General features: G+C 45.8%; 1 protein-coding gene across 3 annotated transcripts; it reads left to right on the top strand.

Annotated features, from left to right (window-relative positions):
* The first annotated feature begins 2,355 nt into the window (after positions 1-2,355).
* LOC125523688 (uncharacterized) lies at positions 2,356-13,917 on the top strand. 3 transcript variants are annotated; one of them, XM_087535527.1, is made up of 4 exons: positions 2,356-3,173; positions 11,597-12,093; positions 12,888-13,155; positions 13,268-13,917. In XM_087535527.1, the coding sequence occupies exons 1-4, from the start codon at positions 2,894-2,896 to the stop codon at positions 13,465-13,467; spliced, it is 1,245 nt and encodes a 414-aa protein (XP_087391653.1). In that variant the 5' UTR covers positions 2,356-2,893; the 3' UTR covers positions 13,468-13,917. The 3 variants fall into 3 exon arrangements, with proteins under 3 accessions (XP_087391653.1, XP_087391654.1, XP_087391655.1); XM_087535528.1 differs by lacking the exon at positions 13,268-13,917 and having other exon boundaries at positions 12,888-13,222; XM_087535529.1 differs by lacking the exon at positions 13,268-13,917 and having other exon boundaries at positions 2,370-3,173; positions 11,597-11,869; positions 12,888-13,222.
* Positions 13,918-22,439: the final 8,522 nt, after the last annotated feature.

Genomic DNA, 22,439 nt, shown 5'->3' with positions numbered 1-22,439 from the left:
AAAACTGTTTGCGTTAGGTCACCTAGCGCAAACGTTTACCACATAAAAACTGTGTGTGATGAAAAGCATTTGCCACATAGTTTCTTCTACGGACCGTGTGTGATACATTCAATAACGCAAATGATTTAATGGGAAAAATTGTGTGTGATGTACCTGTGAACGGAAACATTTTCCATGGAGCGACTGTGTGGGATGTACATACGAACGAAAATGTTTAGCGGTGACTGACTGTGTGGGATGTACTTGCAACCGGAAACAATTTTGCCGTATAATTGTATATTTTTAACTCCACTGTACGTATTTCCGTATTTAAGCGCTCGCCGGTCGCACACGACCTCATTTTGCCAAGCGTGTGTGCCAGGAGGGCATATCCCCGATGGTTTTTGGATCGTGTGGGAAGGACCCCCCTATCGCCCACACTCACTTGGCGACGGTTTCAAATGCCGTCGCGGAAAGGGGTTAAAAACCGTTTGTTTAGGACCAACGCGTACCAGTGTTAGTTGTAGCGCAGGTTACCTAGCCCACACTGCTACTAAGGATAGAACCGGGGGTAGCCTTGTGGCCCACTTAGTAGCAGCGCTCGTGCCTTGGGCCCGTGCTACTACTAAGTATTACATGTAGCGCCAGTTGCGGGCCCACACTGCTGCTAGTTAACAGTAGCATGGGGCTCCCACCCAGCGCTACTGCTAACCGTCTACCTATAGCCTTTTCTCTAGTAGTGTTCGGTGACGTTTCTCCGTATCTCATGGAGGCGTGTGGAAGATGCTGTGTCTTCACCTTTGGTTGCCTTAGGGTTTTGGATGTCCCTGGGTCTTCCTTATATACAATAGATTCCCTGGTTACATTGAGTGGTGACTCATATCCCTATCGTCTCAGACCCGAGAGGTTCAGCCCTTGAGTAGTCGGTCCTTTTGGTTTGCTCTTTTGCCGATTCTCAGCTGGTCCATCCCAGAGATCCTTCCCTCTGGAGTCCATTTCCAGCTCCATCATTCATGTCCTTGTCAACATTGATTCGTGCAATCAGTGGCGAGGTCCTGCTTGTGCCGTGGTTGTAGTCGTGGACCCTGCTCGGCGGAGATAAACCGGCCATCACCTTGATCCTCGGTCGACGCCGCCGTGGGAACGCTTCAGATGGCCAAGGAAAGAAAATTATACAAAAAGTGAAAACGAAAGGGTGCTTTATGCAAATATGAAGCAAACGCATTTTTAGTTTATTCAAATTTGAAATATAGTATAGCAACTGAATCATTTTAAGATTCTGATAAAAACGATTTAAAATTTGTCAAAATCAATGCAAGTATCAATTAGCTATGCTTTTAACAAAGTATAAGGACCTATATGCAAAAGTACACGAGGTCACATTTCTAATATACTGGAAAAACAAAAACATATTGGATATTCATAATCTATGAAAATTCTATTCCAAAACGATATATAATTTATTTATGTTAAGTAGAGATAAATCGGATTCAAATTAATCAAATTTTAACTTCACAAAAATTCAAATAAAAACTTTGAAACAGATAATATATATGCTTACGGCAAGGCCATCGGCATAGTGTGCCACATGGCACCCACTGTAGAAAGAAAACATATAATATCTATGTCGACTGCCTGCCGTCAGGGCCATCGGCATAGATCTGACGGCATTGGCCTGCCGTCTGAGCCGGGTCGGCAGGCCCACATATGTGCCGACGGCCTATATATACCGACGGCTGCCATCAGCGTTGACGGTGATATGCCTACAGCTGCCATCGGCATAGACGGAGATATGCCGACGGCTTTTCTATGCCTACGGCTTCCCCTAGGCCGTCGGCATAGGCAGTTATTCCGGTAGTGGGCCCCATGTGTGTCTCTCTCTCTGTGGGTGTGCTTTGCTGCTCGGTTGTAACATTTTCTCTGGTCTTTGGACCTTTGAATACAAGATTCCGGTGGGGAACCTCTCCCGCCGTTGAAAATTCAAATAAAAAATTATGTGTGCAATTACAACTATTGTGTGGATGCCAAGCAAAAATATGACTAGCAAAATTAGATCAACTTAAGAAAAACATCATTTAGCCAACTTAGTAAGGCCGTGTTGCAATTTGTTATACTTAATTATCATCTAAAATAGTTACAAGAAGGACAGAAAGGAAGAAGGCTCAACTCCTCATTTGGTCAGGATTTTTCTTCGTTTTGGGCCCTAACGCAAGGAAGCAGATAACGCAGGGAGAGGAGCGGTTTGGTTTGGTCATTTCCTCAGCCTTCTTCTCCCGTCCCTCTCCCTTTTTCTCTCTCATGGTGGCCGCCTTCTTTCAGCTTGCATAGCTCTTGATCTCCGTCCCTCTCTCTCTCCCCCCTCGAGTGCCAGCCAGCTCTTGAGTTCTTGCTGTAGTGTTCTACACTTGTACTGTTGCAGAGAAAGAAAGTAGAGAGAGAAAGAAGGAGGGGTTGCACGAAGAAAAGGGGCGAGAAGAGAATCTGAATTCGCTTTTAGTCATTGACCAACCCCACAGCTCCGTCCACCTCACCTTCCAAGTCTACCTCGCCGTCGTCCCACCCACCGCCTCCTTATCGCCTCATCCGACGCGACGGCCACCAAGCGAAATTGACAGCCTCCAGCCATCCAAGACTAGAAGAGTGATTGTGCGTGCCCTGATGCGCACAGCCACCAAGCGGAATTTCCAAGAGCACGTACCAAGCGAAGACTCGAAAGTCATCGTGCTTACTCTCCGAAGTTTCCGGGAAATTTGGCCACACCAGGCCGTGTGGCCATCCGGCGTATGGGCATGGAGACCACGAGCAGACGGGTCAGTGTATATATTTGTCACGTATCGACCTACATAAACCAACTGATGAACAAGTTATTTAGTACACCCTGCTAAGCAGCACCAATGAGTTCTTAGCCTCGCGCATGGCCATGGAGTCGCCGGCGACAAGCCGCCTGCTCGTGTTCCTCTCTTTGCTCACGCTTTGGAGCATCGCCGTCGACAGTGCGCCGCCAGCTGCCGCCGCGGTGGCGCGGGAGGCGACGGCGCCTGCGCCGGTGCGGTTCGGCGTGGGGAGCAGGAGCCTGACCTGCAATTCCGTGGAGGTCCTGGATGCGTTCTACCTGAAGCAACCAAGCTGCGCCAACTGGGCGGACCTGCGAGCGAAGGATTCCCGCGGAGAGGCCGTCGCCGCAGCACACGCTGGTAATTAACGGTGAAGCAGCTTTTTATTACTCTACAACACCCCTTAGGCCTCTTTTGGTTTTGCAGGAATTCTGTAGGATAGCATTTCAAAGAAAAAATTCCTTTAAAATCGTTTGGTTTGTAGGAATGAAGTTATATTTTACATGGAATAACAAGAATCAATTCTTCACATTTTAAAAGAAAAAAGACATTAGCCTACACTCAATGAAGAAATTCTTATCCTATACATCAAATGACATTTTTTTTCTATAATAATTGAGATATATGTCATCTCACTTCTTACTATATTTCAATTCATATGGACCATAAGGAGACCTTAACCAGTTTCGAGCATCTCCAACCGGACTAGACTAATCTGACCCCTCATAAATCCACGCGATAATGTTCGGGGCGTGTCTGCTTAGTCCATGTGCACAGCCATCTTTCCCAATTGTTCGATCACATACATATAATTTAGTGGGGTTGAAGGGAGTGAGAGAAAAGAAAGATTTAAAGTGGTCTGGGTGAGCCACATCCGATGTGGTGGGCTGCCCGCACGCCCCAATATTCTCCTCGCATATGGACTGGGTTGGAGGGTTTGCGTACAAGCCAAACATATATGGATAAAGTGAGAGATCCAATTGGGTGTGCTCTCTTTTTCTCTTTCTCTTGTCCGGGCACTGTCCAGTTTGTTCACCCGAAGATACAAGGGTTTGGTTAAGGGCATCTCCAACACGGATCATCAAAATTTTGGTTGTAAATATTCGCGAACACGTCCATATGTGTCTGTGGACAGCCGGCCAGGCAAAGGCCATCAATTCGGAGTCATCAAATTTAAGAGAACATCGATTTTATTGATTTTCGAATTACTTATTACATAGAAAATCCTAAAAGAAATTTGCCCTAGAGGCAATAATAAAGTTATTATTTATTTCCTTATATCATGATAAATGTTTATTATTCATGCTAGAATTGTATTGACCGGAAACATAATACATGTGTGAATACATAGACAAACAGAGTGTCACTAGTATGCCTCTACTTGACTAGCTCGTTGATCAAAGATGGTTATGTTTCCTAACCATAGACATGAGTTGTCATTTGATTAACGGGATCACATCATTAGGAGAATGATGTGATTGACTTGACCCATTCCGTTACCTTAGCACTTGATCATTTAGTTTGTTGCTATTGCTTTCTTCATGACTTATACATGTTCCTATGACTATGAGATTACGCAACTCCCGTTTACTGGAGGAACACTTTGTGTGCTACCAAACATCACAACGTAACTGGGTGATTATAAAGGTGCTCTACAGGTGTCTCCGAAGGTACTTGTTGGGTTGGCGTATTTCGAGATTAGGATTTGTCACTCCGATTGTCGGAGAGGTATCTCTGGGCCCTCTCGGTAATGCACATCACCTAAGCCTTGCAAGCATTGAACTAATGAGTTAGTTGCGAGATGATGTATTACGGAACGAGTAAAGAGACTTGCCGGTAACGAGATTGAACTAGGTATTGAGATCCCTACGATCGAATCTCGGGCAAGTAACATACCGATGACAAAGGGAACAACGTATGTTGTTATGCGGTCTGACCGATAAAGATCTTCGTAGAATATGTAGGAGCCAATATGAGCATCCAGGTTCCGCTATTGGTTATTGACCGGAGATGTGTCTCGGTCATGTCTACATAGTTCTCGAACCCGTAGGGTCCGCACGCTTAACGCTACGATGACGGTTATATTATGAGTTTATGTGTTTTGATGTACCGAAGGAGTTCGGAGTCCCGGATGAGATCGGGGACATGACGAGGAGTCTCGAAATGATCGAGACGTAAAGATCGATATATTGGACGACTATATTCGGACATCGGAAAGGTTCCGAGTGATTTGGATATTTTTCGGGAGTACCTGGGAGTTATGGGAATTCGTATTGGGCCTTAATGGGCCATACGGGAAAGGAGAGAAAGGCCTCAAAGGATGGCCGCACCCCTCCCCATGGGCTGGTCCGAATTGGACTAGGGAGGGGGGCACCCCCTTCCTTCCTTCTCCTTTTCCCTTCCCTTAACTTCTCTCCTACTCCTACTACTTGGAAGGGATCCTAGTTCTACTAGGAAAGAGGGAATCCTAGTCCCGGTGGGAGTAGGACTCCCCTAGGGTGCGCCATAGAGAGGGCCGGCCCCTCCCCTCCTCCACTCCTTTATATACGTGGCCAGGGGGCACCCCATAGACACAACAATTGATCATTGATCTCTTAGCCGTGTGCGGTGCCTCCCTCCACCATAATCCACCTCGATCATATCGTAGCGGTCCTTAGGCGAAGCCCTGCGTCGGTAGAACATCATCATCGTCACCACCCCGTCGTGCTGACGAAACTCTCCCTCAACACTCGGCTAGATCGGAGTTCAAGGGACGTCATCGAGTTGAACGTGTGCAGAACTCGGAGGTGTCGTGCATTCGGTACTTGATCAGTCGGATCGTGAAGACGTACGACTACATCAACCGCGTTCTGCTAACGCTTTCGCTTTCGGTCTATGAGGGTACATGGACACACTCTCCCCTCTCGTTGTTGTGCATCACCATGATCTTGCATGTGCGTAGGAATTTTTTGAAATTACTACGTTCCCTAACAAATCCCTAATAACTAATAAAACGAGTAAAATGAAATGTTCCGTCCTGCCGAAGGTGAGACCAATGAGCCTCGTGTCGGGCGCTCTGTCATCATCGTCGTTGGTGGCTGACGTGACCGATTCGGAGCTGACGACATGTGCTCTTATTGCCATCGTCATCGTGCTGCTCCGACACCTCCTCCTCCTCCTCCTCCTACTCCTCCTCCTCCTCAGCCTCCTGGTCCTCGAAAAGCCATTCCTGTCGAAGGTCGTTGATGCGGACTTGGCAGTGCTCGCACTCGATGGTTCGGTGGCTCGGACACGAGCACTGCCTGGTTGTCATTGAGGCCCCGCTCGCGAGGAGCTCCTATGTGAGGGTTGCAAGGGTGTGCTTCTCCTCGATTTGAATCAGTGTCACGCGGTACTCCACCAAGCGGACCAGGTTGTATTGTTTATCCGCCTACAATAGTGTGAACCCCATCGCGAGTAGTGCGGCGATCACCTCCTCCTCTACGGGAACCTCCTCCTCTGCGACCTCCACCATGGCCATGGGGTAGCTCTCGTCCTCCTCCATCTCCTTCTCCTTTGTTAGAATTATGTCGAATATTATTGTACAAGGTAGGTTACAATTGGACTTGGTTTGGACTGTGTGTTGACAGGGTAGGATTTGTGTCCTAATAGGACACTTGTATCCTAGGCCTCTCATATATATCAGGGGTAGACACACGATGTAACATATGCCAACATAATAGCACGGGCACACGGGGGAGCCGGCGGCGTGTGCCGGCGCCCGGGCGACCGGGGTGCGGTATTGTAGAGTGGTCATGGGAAGGAGCGCCCGTAGTCAGGCCCCGGGGACATAGCCATGATAGTGAACCTCGTTAACAAATTTCGGTGTCATGTTGGTGTGATTGCTTGGTCCTCGGTAGATTGACGGTATACCTCGGATTTATTCTAACAAGTGGTATCATGAGCAAGGTTCGAAGAGGCCGTGATGCTGATCTAGAGGATGGATCTTCGGAAGTCGCATTGAAGACGGTGTGCAGAATAATCATATATATCGAGGCTATGCTAATCGATCGGAAGATTTTTCCTGCGGTATTCGACGGGAGCGACGTGGCGAGATCGGATCAAAAGCAATCGGAAGGAGCAGCAAGCGACCTGGCGTACGGCGACGGCGGGATCGCGCAAGTTCTCGAGGAGATCGGGATGACGTGCGGAAGCTGGACTCCACCGGGTCGGATCAATCGGTGCGGCGCGTGGGCTGTGGCGTGAGCCAGAGCTGGCTCCAAGGCGAGGCCCAAGCCGGCAATTCTGGCTGGTGGGCTGGAAGGCGCTGGGCGGTTGGAGACTTGGAGGGTTGTGGGTGTTCAGGCGTGTCACGCATGCATGCGTAGCGAGCGCAAGGAATCTGGCAGATCAATGCGGATCGAGGCCGGCTGGATGGCTGGTGCATGCAGGCAGACGCGGGCATTGAGCGCAGAGCATGTATCCCGGAATTGATGTGCATATGTGCAGGGGCGGCGGCTCAGCGGATCGATAGGTTCCAGATCGATTCGACAGCGGGGCGGCCACCAGGGCATGCAACGCACGGACGACGGGACGAGGTAGCTAGACGCTTTGGTCAGATGCAGGTTCTGGAGGCCGAGCGGAAGCTAGCTAGGCGCGAGGCTGAGACAGTATGATGCAGCAGTCTGGAGACATGCGGTGCCGTGCAAAGCCAAAAGAAGGCACGTGAGATTTGTTTGAAAAAAGGAACCTACACTAAGGTATGTACGTGGCTTTGGGATGCAACATGATTAAAGAAAAGGAGTGTTGGGAGTTTATGGTGATATGCTTGGTGTACCCATGGAGACTACCATGAAGTCCAGTTTTTCTTTTGGAAGTGTTGCAAATTGCGCACGGGATTTTACCGTAAGGTTGGCAGGTTGGCGACATGTGTATAAGGCTTGGGGGAGTCTGAAACGTGTCGTGGCAGGATCATGCATACGCAGGGCGTTAATCAATGCACAGATGTGCGGGGTGGAGACGACGCAGAATGGAGCATGGTTGCAGTCGAACATACACGGCTGGGTCGGACTGGACTGTCTGACGGATCGACGGGGATGTCGGTCAAAGCAGAAGACGGCGGTGATTTCAGCGACGACGACATAGGAGCATGATGCTGATGGTGGCCGACTTCTGGGGCGTGGAAACACATGGTGCAGGCTTGAGGGCTTGTGCGGCTTCGACAGACTATTGCGTAGGGTTGACTCAAGACGGTGCACATGAAAGTTTGGAGTCGACAGGGCGCGGGAGGGTGGCATGTACAACCACCATGGAGTCATGTTGAAGGTGGAGCTGGAGTCAGACGGATGACTTCACTCTGAGCTGATGGAGGGGCTACGGCGTAAGAATTCGGAGAGTCGAAGCCTATTTCGGCAGGATAGCGAGAGACACGTGCATCGGACTGGGTATCAGTGGTCTGATGGAGACGTGATACTCGGCATCGGTCGGTGATGATCGGTGGTTCTCTGCAGTAGGGGTTTGAGTGTTGTGGGTTCGCGGCCCGGGAGACTCGACCAGGACAACAGAGGCTCGAGCGGTGATAGCGGCGAGGCGTGCGGTAAGCACGGGACACAGCGACAGGCCAGGGCACCGGTGGTCAGATATGTTGTTAGACAAAGTGTGCAGGGGGTGCTGAAGGAGTGTTGACGAGTACCGGATTCAAGTTGGTGACTGGGTCTATCGGTGCCGGAAGATGGACAGGAGTTGACCATGGAGAATCTGAGAAAGTGGCGGAGGGTTTGAAATTGTCAAAAGCTGAGAGAGTACATGGCCGTATATTCTGTGATCTTCAATGCACATGGCGAAGTGCGGATGACAAGGCAGAAGGAGGCGGAGTGCTATAGCTATGGGACATGTCAGAGACTATCCGGGAAAAAAAAGGATGAGACAACTGTGAATTTGACTCAAAGTGACACAGGGCGACGGTGAAATTCCTTCAAGTTTCAGACAGACGGTCATGAAAGAGCGGTGATGTTGAGTTCAGGTAACTCTTATATGTGACACCCAATATGTGAGTTGTTCATTTTCACGCAGATTAATGATCAGTGTGTGATGGCGTTGAGCGGATACTCCGGAAGTTGGGAGCACAAAGTAGAGTAACAAGGAACTTAATTTTTGCTCGAGTGTTGACTGTGATGAAGACGAGAAGGGACTACAGTTGCACGTGGAGTCACATGGAGTCTGGGAGTAGCAGCGGTGATCATGGTGTATCTCAAGTCCAATGTACATGGAGGTTCGACGCACCTACGAAATCAAGGTGGTGAAGAATATTCGCCAAGGTGGAGTTTGTTAGAATTATGTCGAATATTATTGTACAAGGTAGGTTACAGTTGGACTTGGTTTGGATTGTGTGTAGACAGGGTAGGAGTTGTGTCCTAATAGGACACTTGTATCCTAGGCCTCTCATATATATCAGGGGTAGACACACGATGTAATTTATGCCAACATAATAGCACGGGCACGCGGGGGAGCCGGCGGCGTGTGCCGGCGCCCGGGCGGCCGGGGTGCGGTATTGTAGAGTGGTCATGGGGAGGAGCGCCCGTAGTCAGGCCCCGGGGACGTAGCCATGATGGTGAACCTCATTAACAAATCTCGGTGTCATGCTGGTGTGATTGCTTGGTCCTCGGTAGATTGACGGTATACCTCGGATTTATTCTAACATCCTTCTCCTTCGAACTCGGCAATGGAGAGCTCAGAGGTTGGCCATCTCAATGCGGGCATGACGTCAGTGTCCACGACACAATCCTTCACCACGATTTTGGAGTGATACCCCGGGAACAGCTGCTTGAACCACGAAGTCGCGGAACTAACCATTGCCAGATGCAGATGCGAGCTAGGGTTGATCGCATGGCAGACGATGGCTCAAGCGGTGGGAGAAGGGGCTTAGATGTAGGGTTTTGGGTGTGGTCGGTTGGCTTGAAATAGTCTGGATAGGCGGAGTGACGAAGACGTAAATGCGGACATTCAGGGTAGGGTTCTCGGTCACTGTGTCGCGTGAATGTGGGTAGGCAGATGGCCGGTCACGGTCCGGTATGAATGGGTGGAGGGTTGTAGTGTTGGACGGTTAGAGGTAGGTTTGGGGATGGGTCCAAATTGTCGGAGACCGACGTGGCAAACAACCGGACTCCCCCGTAGCTCCGCCGGTTTGGGGCCGGGATGCGGGTTTTGAGACATGCGGCCCAATGTGATAATCCATGTTGAAAACCTAAAAGTGTCCGGACATTTTGATGATCAGATGTCATTAGCTCTATTTAAGCATACCATACTACACGTACATTGAGATGGCGTCGCTGCACCAGTCTCTCTCTCTCTCTCCCTCGAACCAGTACGCATACCATACTACGCGCATCATGGTACATATTGAGATGGCGCCGCCAGTCTCTCTCTCTCTCCCTCCAACGGACGCACCACCAGGCACTAGTGCCTCTTTCCTCTAGGATTTGGCCTCTGCCTCACTGGCTAGCACCAGTCACCAAGCCACATCCCGACCTGGCCACCACTAGCCCCTTACCTGGCCACCACTTTCGCCTCCCTGGGTGCCGGCCACCACCAGAGCCTCCGACGGGCCACCACATTCGCCTCCCTGTACCCCGCCGCCACCATCTGCGGTGCGCGCAAGGTTCACCACCAACGCCTGCAACGAGGCCGACACCCAGTCTCCCACCGGCTGCCGCCATCACATGCCACGGCCGGCAACTGCCACTGAAGTAAGGGGCGGGACTGCACCGGCCGTAACCCACCCTCCTATCCCACAGGCTGCTGCCATTTCTCTTGTTGTGCTAATTCGGGCTATTCGGGACCTAACCTGAACCAGAAATTTCAGGTACCCGATTTTTCGCGTTTCTCTTTTTTGAAAAAGAAATCGGTATTAGTTCTGAAAACCCGAATTACCCGACCCAGATTTTTGGCTAAAACCGAATGCCCACCCAGTGGGGAATACTGCAATATACTCCAGAAAGGACTAGGATATCCGGCGAATGTCGGATTTTTAGACATGACAAAACGAACATTTTTTATGGAATTTTTTTCGTGAAGGATGGCAAGTTTAGTTGGCGAGTATGAGAAATCCGCCTCTGTACATTTTTCGCCAGGAAATTGCCATGCTTGCAAACTAAATTTGCCATCCTCTCGCCAATATAAATTGTCATAAAAAATGTTTGATTTGCCATGTCTAATCTAACGTCAGATTTGTTTTCTGAAAACATGTACACATTCATTAAAATAGCAGTTACATCGTTAATGAGGATGGATACAATTTCACTCAAAGGCTCCTCAAGCCAATCACCGGGCAGGGAAACTATCTAACCTAGCAAGTTCGTAAACAACTTTATTTGCTTCTATATAACAATGTTCCAATCTACAGGTAGTAAAACCCCAAGCAATATGATAACGGTCATCTGCTGACTGTCCTCTATTCCTCATAATGTCGATGGCCTTCAGATTTTTAGCCTTTTCGTATAGAAACGGAGGTTAGTGTGTACAAAAGTCAGCCTGAATCATCGGGTGGAACTTGATGCACATTTTCGCAAACCCCCCTGATAACAACTATATGCAGAACATGTCCCTTGATCGTGTCTCTCACACTGAATCTGAGCATTTATCCGTGGTCCGACAGTCTGCGTTGGGAAGAGTCTCAGACCGTCAACCGAGTGTACCACACACCTGTAGCATCTGTACCTCACTTGGAACAATGCAACACTCTGGCCGATTTTGTTGGCTAATTCCCTAATTGCTTCCGGGTCATGCAATTTGCTTGGCTTATTTTGTGATTCATTTGAGCTTCGCAGCCGAGGACCTGATCAAGAATGCCCAAGTGCAAGCCATCATCTGGGGCCTTCAGATGCTGAACAATGCAGATCACATCCCACACCTGGCCGACCACAACAACATTCTGGCGCTCTCCTTCTACGGCAGTGATGCCTTCTGGCAAGAAGATCCTGTAAACGATTCCGCGGGCCTTACACTTGGATTAAATGACACCATGATGTTTCTTCATCCAAGAACCGAGAAAATAGACGGCATGAAACTGGATACAAGAAATTCAAGACAAGATCACGAAGGTCAGGTGATGCTGAAAGATTTTGCGAATGTTATTTATCCTATTCTCGAGAAACAAAACATCAGCATGTACAATACTGTTAAAGATATGGTGAGGCCAGTTTCTAGTCCGCTCTATAACCGTCTCCGAGATCCTCACCCATCCTATCGGAAACGACGAGCCTCTTCCACAACGTTGCTTAGTGGTGAGCACTATGATGAGCTTGTATGCAGCGTGTCTCCCAGGGTGAGGCTTACTCCTACACACTTGCATCTCATCATCACGAGTATTATTTTTAACATTTAGTCTATTGTACCTAAATACTCCCTCAGTTTCTAAATATAAAACCTTTTAGATATTTCAATATGGACTACATACGGACGTATATAGGCACATTTTAGAGTGTAGATTCACTCATTTTGCTTCGTATGTAGTCTGTATTGGAATGAGACTGGATTTTCTACTCCCGAGTGCACCTACACCCACATGAACAGTACACTTGAAAAAGGTACAAACCAAAATCGAAAAAATCTGAAATTTTGGGACAACAAACTAGATCAAAAGTTTTAGTTGCTTGCAAAATTTCGTGACCAAATAACATTCGAGGAGCCCTCGGCAAAAAAAACAAATCTGTGTTCAAAGTTTTGTTCATTTTTGAGGAGTGATTTTGTTTTTTTTTTTGCTGAGGGCTCCTCAAATGTTATTTGGTCATGAAATTTTGCAGAAAGCTAAATCTGTTGATCTAGTTTGATGTCAAAAAAATTCAGATTTTTTCTTTCATGTTTTATATTTTTTTCATGTGTACTGTTCAAGCGGGTGCACCTGCACCCGGGAGCAGCCACACCTTTCTCTATTGGAAGAGACTGGACTTTCTACTTCCGGGTGCACCTACACCCACATGAACAGTACACTTGAAAAAGGTACAAACAAAAATCGAAAAAATCTGAAATTTTGGGACAACAAACTAGATCAAAAGTCTTCTATTTAGGAATGGGGAGAGTACTCTTCTAACCTTTGCTAAATTTCTTTGGGATAAACAGATGAATTTGGGAGTGGGCGATGTGCCATACGCACAGTCTGGTGCGTCTATGATTGTGCTCGTCAAGGATGAACCATATACAATCAGCTGGACATTTGTAAAGCCACTAAGTAGGAATCTTTGGTTTGCAACCATTATCTTTTTCTTCTATACTGGCATTGTTGTGTGGATGATTGAACTACCCAGAAATCCGGAGTACCAAGGATCAAGTTTGAGACAATGTAGCACTGCCCTCTACTTTGTTTTCTCTACTTTGACGTTTTCTCATGGTCAGCACTTCAACCTGTAACTCCTTACAATATTTGATGCATTTTCAGTATTTTCATTAGTTTCTTACCATAGTTGTAAGATAACATATTCTTTTGGTTGTTCCATGCACAGGTCAAATTATTAGAAGCCCCTTGTCAAAAATTGTCGTGGTAATATGGTGCTTTGTAGTGCTGATTCTGATACAGAGCGACACATCAAGCTTGTCATCCATATTAACCATAGAGAGGCTCCGTCCTTGGGTTCTGCACCTCTCACTTTGCAAAACTTCTCGGGGCTCTTCGTCATCACTGGATCCATTTCAACTATCATGATACTGATAGCCATTGTGAGGTTGGTGTTCGCACACGAACACGTCACCGTATATCCTATCTGACCGGCAGCGCGATACGCAGGACAGCCGACAGATGCTTTTGTAGACCCGAAGCCCCGTTTGCCCGGGAGGGACCCCATCAAGGCTCGCGGCGGCTATGGGCTGCTCCAGGTCGATTCGCTCGCCCCTAGAGCCTCGTGGATCCGCAGCCCTCCAGCATGAAGAACTAGTGAAGAACGAGAAAAAAGATACAAAGGAGAGATAAAAAGTAGATGAACACGAAAAAGTAGTAGATGTGTTTGTTCGATTGTGTGTTGTTTCAATCGGCCGTCACCCCCAACATATATAAGAGGCGGCTGGACTTCCCGTACAAGCAAAGAATTTATCTAGGCTTTCCTTACAAGAAAATTACATCAATTCACGTCCAAAACCCTAGTCAAATTCAGACTGGTTTTATCCGAACTTTCCAAAACTGTTCGGTTTAAACTGGCTGCACCTTGCGGGTCCTTTTTGCGGTGGTAAACGATCTCGGATGAAAACAAGCCCAAAAGCAATCTTGACTGCTTCGACGAGACGAACAACTTTCATGTTGAAGGTTTTTTGATCAGAAATCATCTTGAGGGTCAGATCGGACTCGCAACACAGGCTATCTCCTCGCGCTACCCGTCAGACATGTGTCTGGTGGGGCGCGCCACATCTCGCTTCGTGACAGGGCTGCACTCCGATTGCTCTAACTTTTGCATACGAACTCGGATTTGAACGATTTTTATATCAAAATCGATCGTTTCGACGAGACGAAGACAACCCGTGTAGATCATTTTTTCATTTGAGGTCGTCTTGGGGGCTTAATCGGCTAAACTGTACTTTGAATATAAGATCTTGGTACTTCGAGCATAGTTTCGGCCTTCGAGATGAAATGAGACGGCGATGACCCATATTTCAAAGATGTTTATATCAATAATACGGAACTCTTTCATGTAGATCACTTCTCCATTTGAGTCCATCTAGATAAGCATTTGAGCCCATCTTCAGCTTCTGGTCGGATTGACTATCACAACCTCCACCCCGGCAGGCCTTCCACCCGGGTAAGCTTTCCGCACCGACAAGGTTTCACCCCGGCAAGGTTTTTACACCGGCAAGGGTTCTCCCTAGCTCGGCAAGGTTTCTACCCCGGCAAGAGTTCCTCCTCGGCAAGGTTTCTACCCCAGCAAGAGTTGCTCTTCGGCAAGGTTTCTCCCTCGGCAAGATTTCACACCGGCAAGCTTCTTCGCCGGCAAGCTTTCCACGCCGGCAAGTTTCTCCACCGACAAGCTTTCCATATCGGTAAGCCCTCACATCGGCAAGGTTTTACCCCGGCAAGGTTTCATTCAGCCGGCAAAGGCCGAATACTTTCTCACTTAGGGCCGGCCCGCGAAGTGTTGCCTCTAACTTTTGCATACGAACCCTGATTCGTGACCATGCCAAAATCTGGTGTCAACACATGCCCCCCTGTTTTTCGGCAAAGCTTGTGTGCCGAAAAATAACTTGTATTGTGTTTGTTCTAAGGACGATGTCAACACTCCATCGGCCATTTATTTTCCTCAGGACGATAATCAGGTATCGACCATGTTTGTGCTAAGGGCGATAATCATATATCGGCCATGTCTTGTGTGAACTTTCTGATGCAAACTTGGGTGAAACCTTCTCAGCTTCATTAACAATCCGGTGATAAAGTTCCATAGATATGTATCTCAATGTCATCCTCCGAACCATATTGTTCACCCTTTTGCTAGGATTTTGTAGACAATCAACAATAAACTTTCTCCAATCCTTACTTTCGCCTGCATAAAAATTTCATTAGTGGCTGAAGCTGTGGACTCCAATTCGGCCTTACCTATGTTGGCAAGAATAAGCATCGTCTATTGATAGATGTGCAATACACCATGACCAACATGGTAGCAAAATGCTTGCTATGACAACTCTCTCCAATTATCATGTCCAGATATATGAAGAATCTTAAAACAACCCATGGTAAATTTTACATCTAGACATACCTCAAGATAAACTAAAAATGATTCGTCAAAACATTGATAACCATTGGATATTTTTTGCACTACTAGTAACGAATCACCGGAAGCCTCAATATGTATAGCACCTATAGCAAGGCAAAGCTCCAATCCGAATGACAATGCATATTCGGTTTTGATCATTGTGCAAAAATATTTTAAGCGGCATGAGGCTTCACAAAATAGCACCATAAGGATATATATATAAACAAAACCAACACCTTGGCCATTGCTACAAATTTAACCATTAATATATAATCTCCATGGTTCTAGGGAGATCAAGATGAAATCAATATTATGCATGATGTCAATATGATGCTCAATAATAAAATCAACCATGATTTGGCCTTACATAAATTCTAAATACTAATAAGCCAAAGCACACCCAATCAAAACATAAGTTCACTTTGCAATTTTGGTGAATTGGTCTATGCATAATATCTTCAATGGCATCAATTTGACAAATTCCTTTGCAAGCACTTATCTCAAACTAAGGACGATGTTAGAATACCACACCGGCCATTCTTAAATATATTATTAGGGCGATGGATAAATATCGGCCATTACAATGAGGTCCATGTAGTATTCACCCACCAAGGTATGTATAGCCGAAATAAACAAATGAAATAGCAATAAGATATTTCGGCCCCTTTGTATTAGCAACAAAAATGTAACTAACCAAATGTATAGTGATTTGGTAATACTCTGTCATGATATAGAAAATTATGTTGCGTCCATGGATCAAAATAAGTCCATGGAGGGTAACTGATCATACCGGTGGATGAATTCCATGGCAAAGGCATCAATGGCATTGTTGAAGAAAATGGATGATGTGCTAACCGAAGATTTTGATGTTGTGATCCACCTCTTTGGCTTAATTGTTTGTTGCTTCCATTCTTCTCTTTCTTCACTTGTATTGTACTTGTTGCAATAGAAGCATGCACATCATTTTTGTTATGAATGATCCTCTTGGGAACCCATGCCATGTTCTTCTGTCTCAGCTCTTGTGCACTAAGATTTTGTAATTCCTTCTTTTGCCAATACGTTAAGCTGAGTGGGCATCTCGGCTGTAATTCTGTTTTGACCAATGGCAGTTCCTTTTTGGCCTTATGCACTCTCAACTTCTTTTCTTCAGATTTGGCACTTTGACTCTCAATAATTGGTTGCTTTGTCTTATTGCCTTTAGTAGCCAATGTTAACACTTTAATTGACTCTTTTTTATTTGAGATCAAATATGAAGTTGCACTCTTACGGCCATCTCTTTTAACACGGTAAACTTGCTTGACCACCTCTTTCTTCATCCTTGAACTCTGGACCGATTCCTTATGATTGAAATGGTCTTTAACATGTGATTGTTCAGATACTGATCTTCTCGGAGCTGCATAATATTGGTGAGATGGTCTAAAATAAGATGGATAATTTGCCCTTGTATCATACGTGTCCCATGATGGATATGGATTTACATGAGTATAGGGAGGCATCCACGACATTGGCATTAGCGGCCCAAAAGCAGGATATGAAGTCTGCTTGCTTAACATCTTCCTTTGCCAATCCAAGTCTTCAGATTTATGCCTCGGGGGTGACTTCGATGCTTTTGCTCCACTCGGCTGATAAGCACTCTTTGCCTCACTTATCTTCTGATATTTTTCTAATAACTGCGTGAAAGTGACTTTCGGCCTTTTACCTTTGTGCTTACCATTGCCTTTGCTTTCTTTAACTGTGCGTGCATCGGTCTTTGAATTTTCTTGTTGCCCCCCAGTGCTAGAGGTCACCATTGTAGCTTTGGTGTAATTCCCATCTTCAAGATTGCTGTTGATGCACTTTTTAACCATATCCTTGCTCGAAGTCTTGACCCCATCATCATTGGTGTGTACCTGTTGACCTTTAGGTGAATCAGCTTGCGATAGCCGAGTCCACATTTGATCGCCATCAAAACCAATCTGATCCGATTGTTCATATGATCGTGCCTCAACAAACTTCAATTTGTCTCGATTGTGCGGCTTGATGAATCACGTTGTTGTCTTCGATATTCTCTTCAAACAAACATTGCATTTTTTCTTGTCGTGATGGCTCGACATCATGATCAATTATAATAGGATTAGTTGACGATGCACCAACGATGTGATCAACTATGCCCCGACTGAAGGTACACTTCTCATCCATTAACTGATATTGTGATACTAGCTCTGAAACAAAACAACCGACAGTGCTGGCTTAGCGTCATCCGACTCGGCTATGCATTGATTTTCATCCTCTTTTCCTGATTCTTTTGAATCGGCTTTGAAGGACTTTGGACCTGGCTTTATGTTTCTGCAACCAAAATAATTACAGAATATACGTCTCATACGAGTCCAAATGTTAGCCAGGCATGAAACAAACAAAGTTGTCCATATGAATACAAAGTTCAGTTGGCATGACAAGAACAACTTTGGTTTTGATAAGTTGTCACTATTAGCCTCTATGAATGATACCATGTGTTGACTATCATGATTAGTGACAAGATCCTTCCTAACAAATAGATTACTCATTTCAATTGGTCTTTCAAAATTAATTAGAATCTTACTAATAGGTGCATCAACAATATGATTTTGACCGAATCGAAAATTGAGTAAACTATCTGCTAGGTGTACCTTTGTGAAGACGTTGGAAGGAGAAGATGGTTTCACCACTGGAACAATACATTGCTCCACTTCTGAATAATTCTCCAATGCCTCTTCCTCTTTTTATGGATCTGGTGCATCATCACTCAGATTGCCCGAGTATATTTCACTCGAATTGCCCGAGTATATTTCAGTCGGATTGCCCGAGTGGATTTCACTCGGACGCTCTTTGTCAGCTGAACTTTGCTCGGCCGCATTTTCTTGGTCTTGATGTTCATCGTTAACCGAACTGTGTTCAGCCATATTACTGTGTTCTTGATGCTCATCAATATCTTTAGCACGAAACTCATAAGGTAGCATGTAAGCTCCCTTACATCCAGAAAAATCGAGCACAACCAATTTGTTGCGTTTGTCATTCCTTTGCTCAGCCAAGCTTGCATCTTCTATTTTGGTACACGAGGCAATAGTTGGCTTGATGCACTTGGCTTTAGCTGGTGATGCACTCATCTGGAACGATGCACTCGGCTGGCACAATGCAACGTACTCGGCCTTAAACATCCCGTTGCTCAATCCGGTTTCAACCGAATCCAACGTATTAGCCGAGTGAATCTTTTTTGCTGGTTTGCTTGCAAAGCTTCTTTTTTATCTTGCCTCAACAGTGTAGAAGGGCGAACATGGTTGCTACATGGAGGAAGGCACTTGACGTATTCTTGCAAATATCCCTCTCCACGCTTCTTCTTGAGTGCTTCGTAGGCCTGTCGATATTCTGCTGGTAATTCCTCAAGGGTAGGTGTAGTAAATTCATTGACTCTATTCCCTGTGAGCTTTGGCTTGATCTTGTGCACTTGGGCCAGATATTTTTCTTTAAACTCAACCCTACTTGGATCGGCTTGCCCCCCAATACTTTTAGGATCTTTCGGCAATGAATTGATGTTGCCGAAATTTTGCGCTTGTATAGGGGGTGTATAACATGCTGCAATGATAGGTGAAGGCATGTGCAGTGTTGTTGAATATTTTCTCGTGCCAATTTGATCAATCGGTAACACTTCATCTTTTTTCAAAACCCTAGCTTTTATTGCCTCATAATCAGGAACCAAACCTTTATCATGTTGCTCAAGGCAAAGAGCGGCAATCTTCTTATTTTTCGCTAAGCTTTTTAACGCAGCCAAAGTCACCTCATCTCCTACAATATTAGACACATACACTCCTATAGAATCTCCATTCACTCGGCCATACAAGTCAGCCAAGTCATGAATACTTTTAGTTGCATATGATGCTGAACAATTAATATCATGAGGTGTATTATATGATGACTGAGGATAACCGGCCAAATAGCTAATGGAAGCATGGCCGATTGCCTCATTCATCGGCATGTCTGGGGATAAACCCGCATATTGCGAGTTGGCTGCCGATGGATAAAACTGCAAGACGCCCTCCTGTACATGAGGTGTCATGTTTGGGGATAAACCCACATATAGCTCATTAGGGCTAGCCGACATGACTTGTCCATTGAAAGATCTAGCAACATCAACATAATGGCTATTTGCATCTACGTAAGGAGATTGATGATACAATTTGAAGATCTCCGTCAATCGAACTTTGTTCGGCTACTTGCTCTTGTCCTTGAAGCTTGTCAATTTCTATGGCACGAAACTCATAGGGCAGGAAGTAGGTTCCATTAACTTCAGAAAAATCAAACATGGTTGTTTTGCTATGCTTGCCATGCCCTTTCTCAATAATGCTTGCCTCTTTGGATTTGATGGATTCGTAATATATACTACTTGATTCGGCTTTTTCAACCGAAGCACTTTCAAGTTCCGAATCATCCTTCTTTTCATTGGTACTACCAATTGGCAATGCTTCTTTTATCTAAGCCAATTCTTTTTCTATTTGTTTCTGGCGGCGAACGGCAAAGTTGGCTTTAAGTTTTTTCTCAATTTCAGCCCACTCTGGATATGATTGCCCCCCAATGTTTTTAGATTCTTTCGGCAATGACACACGGGTGTTGCCGAAATTTTGCAATAGTGTAGGGGGTGTATAATATGTTGTAGTACTAGGTGAAGGCGTATGCATTGTTGTAAAACCATATTTTTGCTCGCCAATTTTATCAATTGGCAAAGATTCATCTTCTTGCAAAACTCTAGCTTTTATTGCCTCATAATCAGGAACCAAACCTTTATCATGTTGCTCAAGGCAAAGAGCGGTAATCTTCTTATTTTGCGCTAAGCTTTTTAACGCAGCCAAAGTCACCTCATCTCCTGCAATATTAGACACATACACTCCTTTAGAATCTCCATTCACTCGGCCATACAAGTCAGCCGAGTCATGAATACTTTTAGTTGCATATGATGCTGAACAATTAATATCATGAGGTGTATTATATGTTGACTGAGGATAACCGGCCAAATAGCTAATGGAAGCATGGCCGATTGCCTCATTCATCGGCATGTTTGGGGATAAACCCGCATATTGCGAGTTGGCTGCCGATGGATAAAACTGCAAGACGCCCTCCTGTACATGAGGTGTCATGTTTGGGGATAAACCCGCATATAGCTCATTAGGGCTAGCCGACATGACTTGTCCATTGAAAGATCTAGCAACATCAACATAATGGCTATTTGCATCTACGTAAGGAGATTGATGATACAATTTGAAGATCTCCGTCAATCGATCTTTGTTCGGCTACTTGCTCTTGTCCTTGAAGCTTGTCAATTTCTATGGCACGAAACTCATAGGGCAGGAAGTAGGTTCCATTAACTTCAGAAAAATCAAACATGGTTGTTTTGCTATGCTTGCCATGCCCTTTCTCAATAATGCTTGCCTCTTTGGATTTGATGGATTCGTAATATATACTACTTGATTTGGCTTTTTCAACCAAAGCACTTTCAAGTTCCGAATCATCCTTCTTTTCATTGATACTACCAATTGGCAATGCTTCTTTTATCTAAGCCAATTCTTTTTCTATTTGTTTCTGGCGGCGAACGGCAAAGTTGGCTTTAAGTTTTTTCTCAATTTCAGCCCACTCTGGATATGATTGCCCCCCAATGTTTTTAGATTCTTTCGGCAATGACACACGGGTGTTGCCGAAATTTTGCAATAGTGTAGGGGGTGTATAATATGATGTAGTACTAGGTGAAGGCATATGCATTGTTGTAAAACCATATTTTTGCTCGCCAATTTTATCAATTGGCAAAGATTCATCTTCTTGCAAAACTCTAGCTTTTATTGTCTCATAATCAGGAACCAAACCTTTATCATGTTGCTCAAGGCAAAGAGCGGTAATCTTCTTATTTTGCGCTAAGCTTTTTAACGCAGCCAAAGTCACCTCATCTCCTGCAATATTAGACACATACACTTCTTTAGAATCTCCATTCACTCGGCCATACAAGTGAGCCGAGTCATGAATACTTTTAGTTGCATATGATGTTGAACAATTAATATCATGAGGTGTATTATATGATGACTGAGGATAACCGGCCAAATAGCTAATGGAAGCATGGCCGATTGCCTCATTCATCGGCATGTTTGGGGATAAACCCGCATATCGCGAGTTGGCTGCCGATGGATAAAACTGTAAGACGCCCTCCTGTACATGAGGTGTCATACATTGATCACTCGAACAAACCGTGTTGTTCACCGGCATATTGAAAGATGTTGCTGATGCATGAATGTTCATATTCATAAGTTGGATGTCACGATTCTGTAAATTCCAAGTTTCTCCAACGGAATAACTAGTCGGCCTTTGCTCATTAGGGCTAGCCGACATGACTTGTCCATTGAAAGATCGAGCAACATCAACATAATGGCTATTTGCATCTATGTAAGGAGATTGATGATACATGTTACCGTTGTAGATTGCAGCCGCTTGATGACGCCCCTTCGTAGCAAGAACAAGCTGGAGACTGTTCAAAGCTTCATCCCCAGCGGAGTCGCCAAAAAGTGTGTTCGCACACGAACACGTCACCGTGTACCCTCGACGCCGGGGATGATACACCGCAGCTCGCGTCGAAGGAGATCTGACCGGCAGTGCGATACGCAGGACAGCCGACAGATGCTTTTGTAGACCCGAAGCCCCGTTTGCCCGGGAGGGACCCCGTCAGCGCTCGCGGCGGCTATGGGCTGCTCCAGGTCGATTTGCTCGCCCCTAGAGCCTCGTGGATCCGCAGCCCTCCAGCATGAAGAACTAGCGAAGAACAAGAAGAAAGATACAAAGGAGAGATAAAAAGTAGATGAACACGAAAAAGTAGTAGATGTGTTTGTTCGATTGTGTGTTGTTTCAATCGGCCGTCACCCCCAACATATATAAGAGGCGGCTGGACTTCCCGTAC

The sequence above is a fragment of the Triticum urartu genome, chromosome 7A (assembly GCF_056163025.1).
Source record: "Triticum urartu cultivar PI428250 chromosome 7A, HENAU_Tu73, whole genome shotgun sequence".
Classification (NCBI taxonomy): Eukaryota; Viridiplantae; Streptophyta; class Magnoliopsida; order Poales; family Poaceae; genus Triticum; species Triticum urartu.
This window is presented reverse-complemented; position numbering and strand designations above follow the sequence as displayed.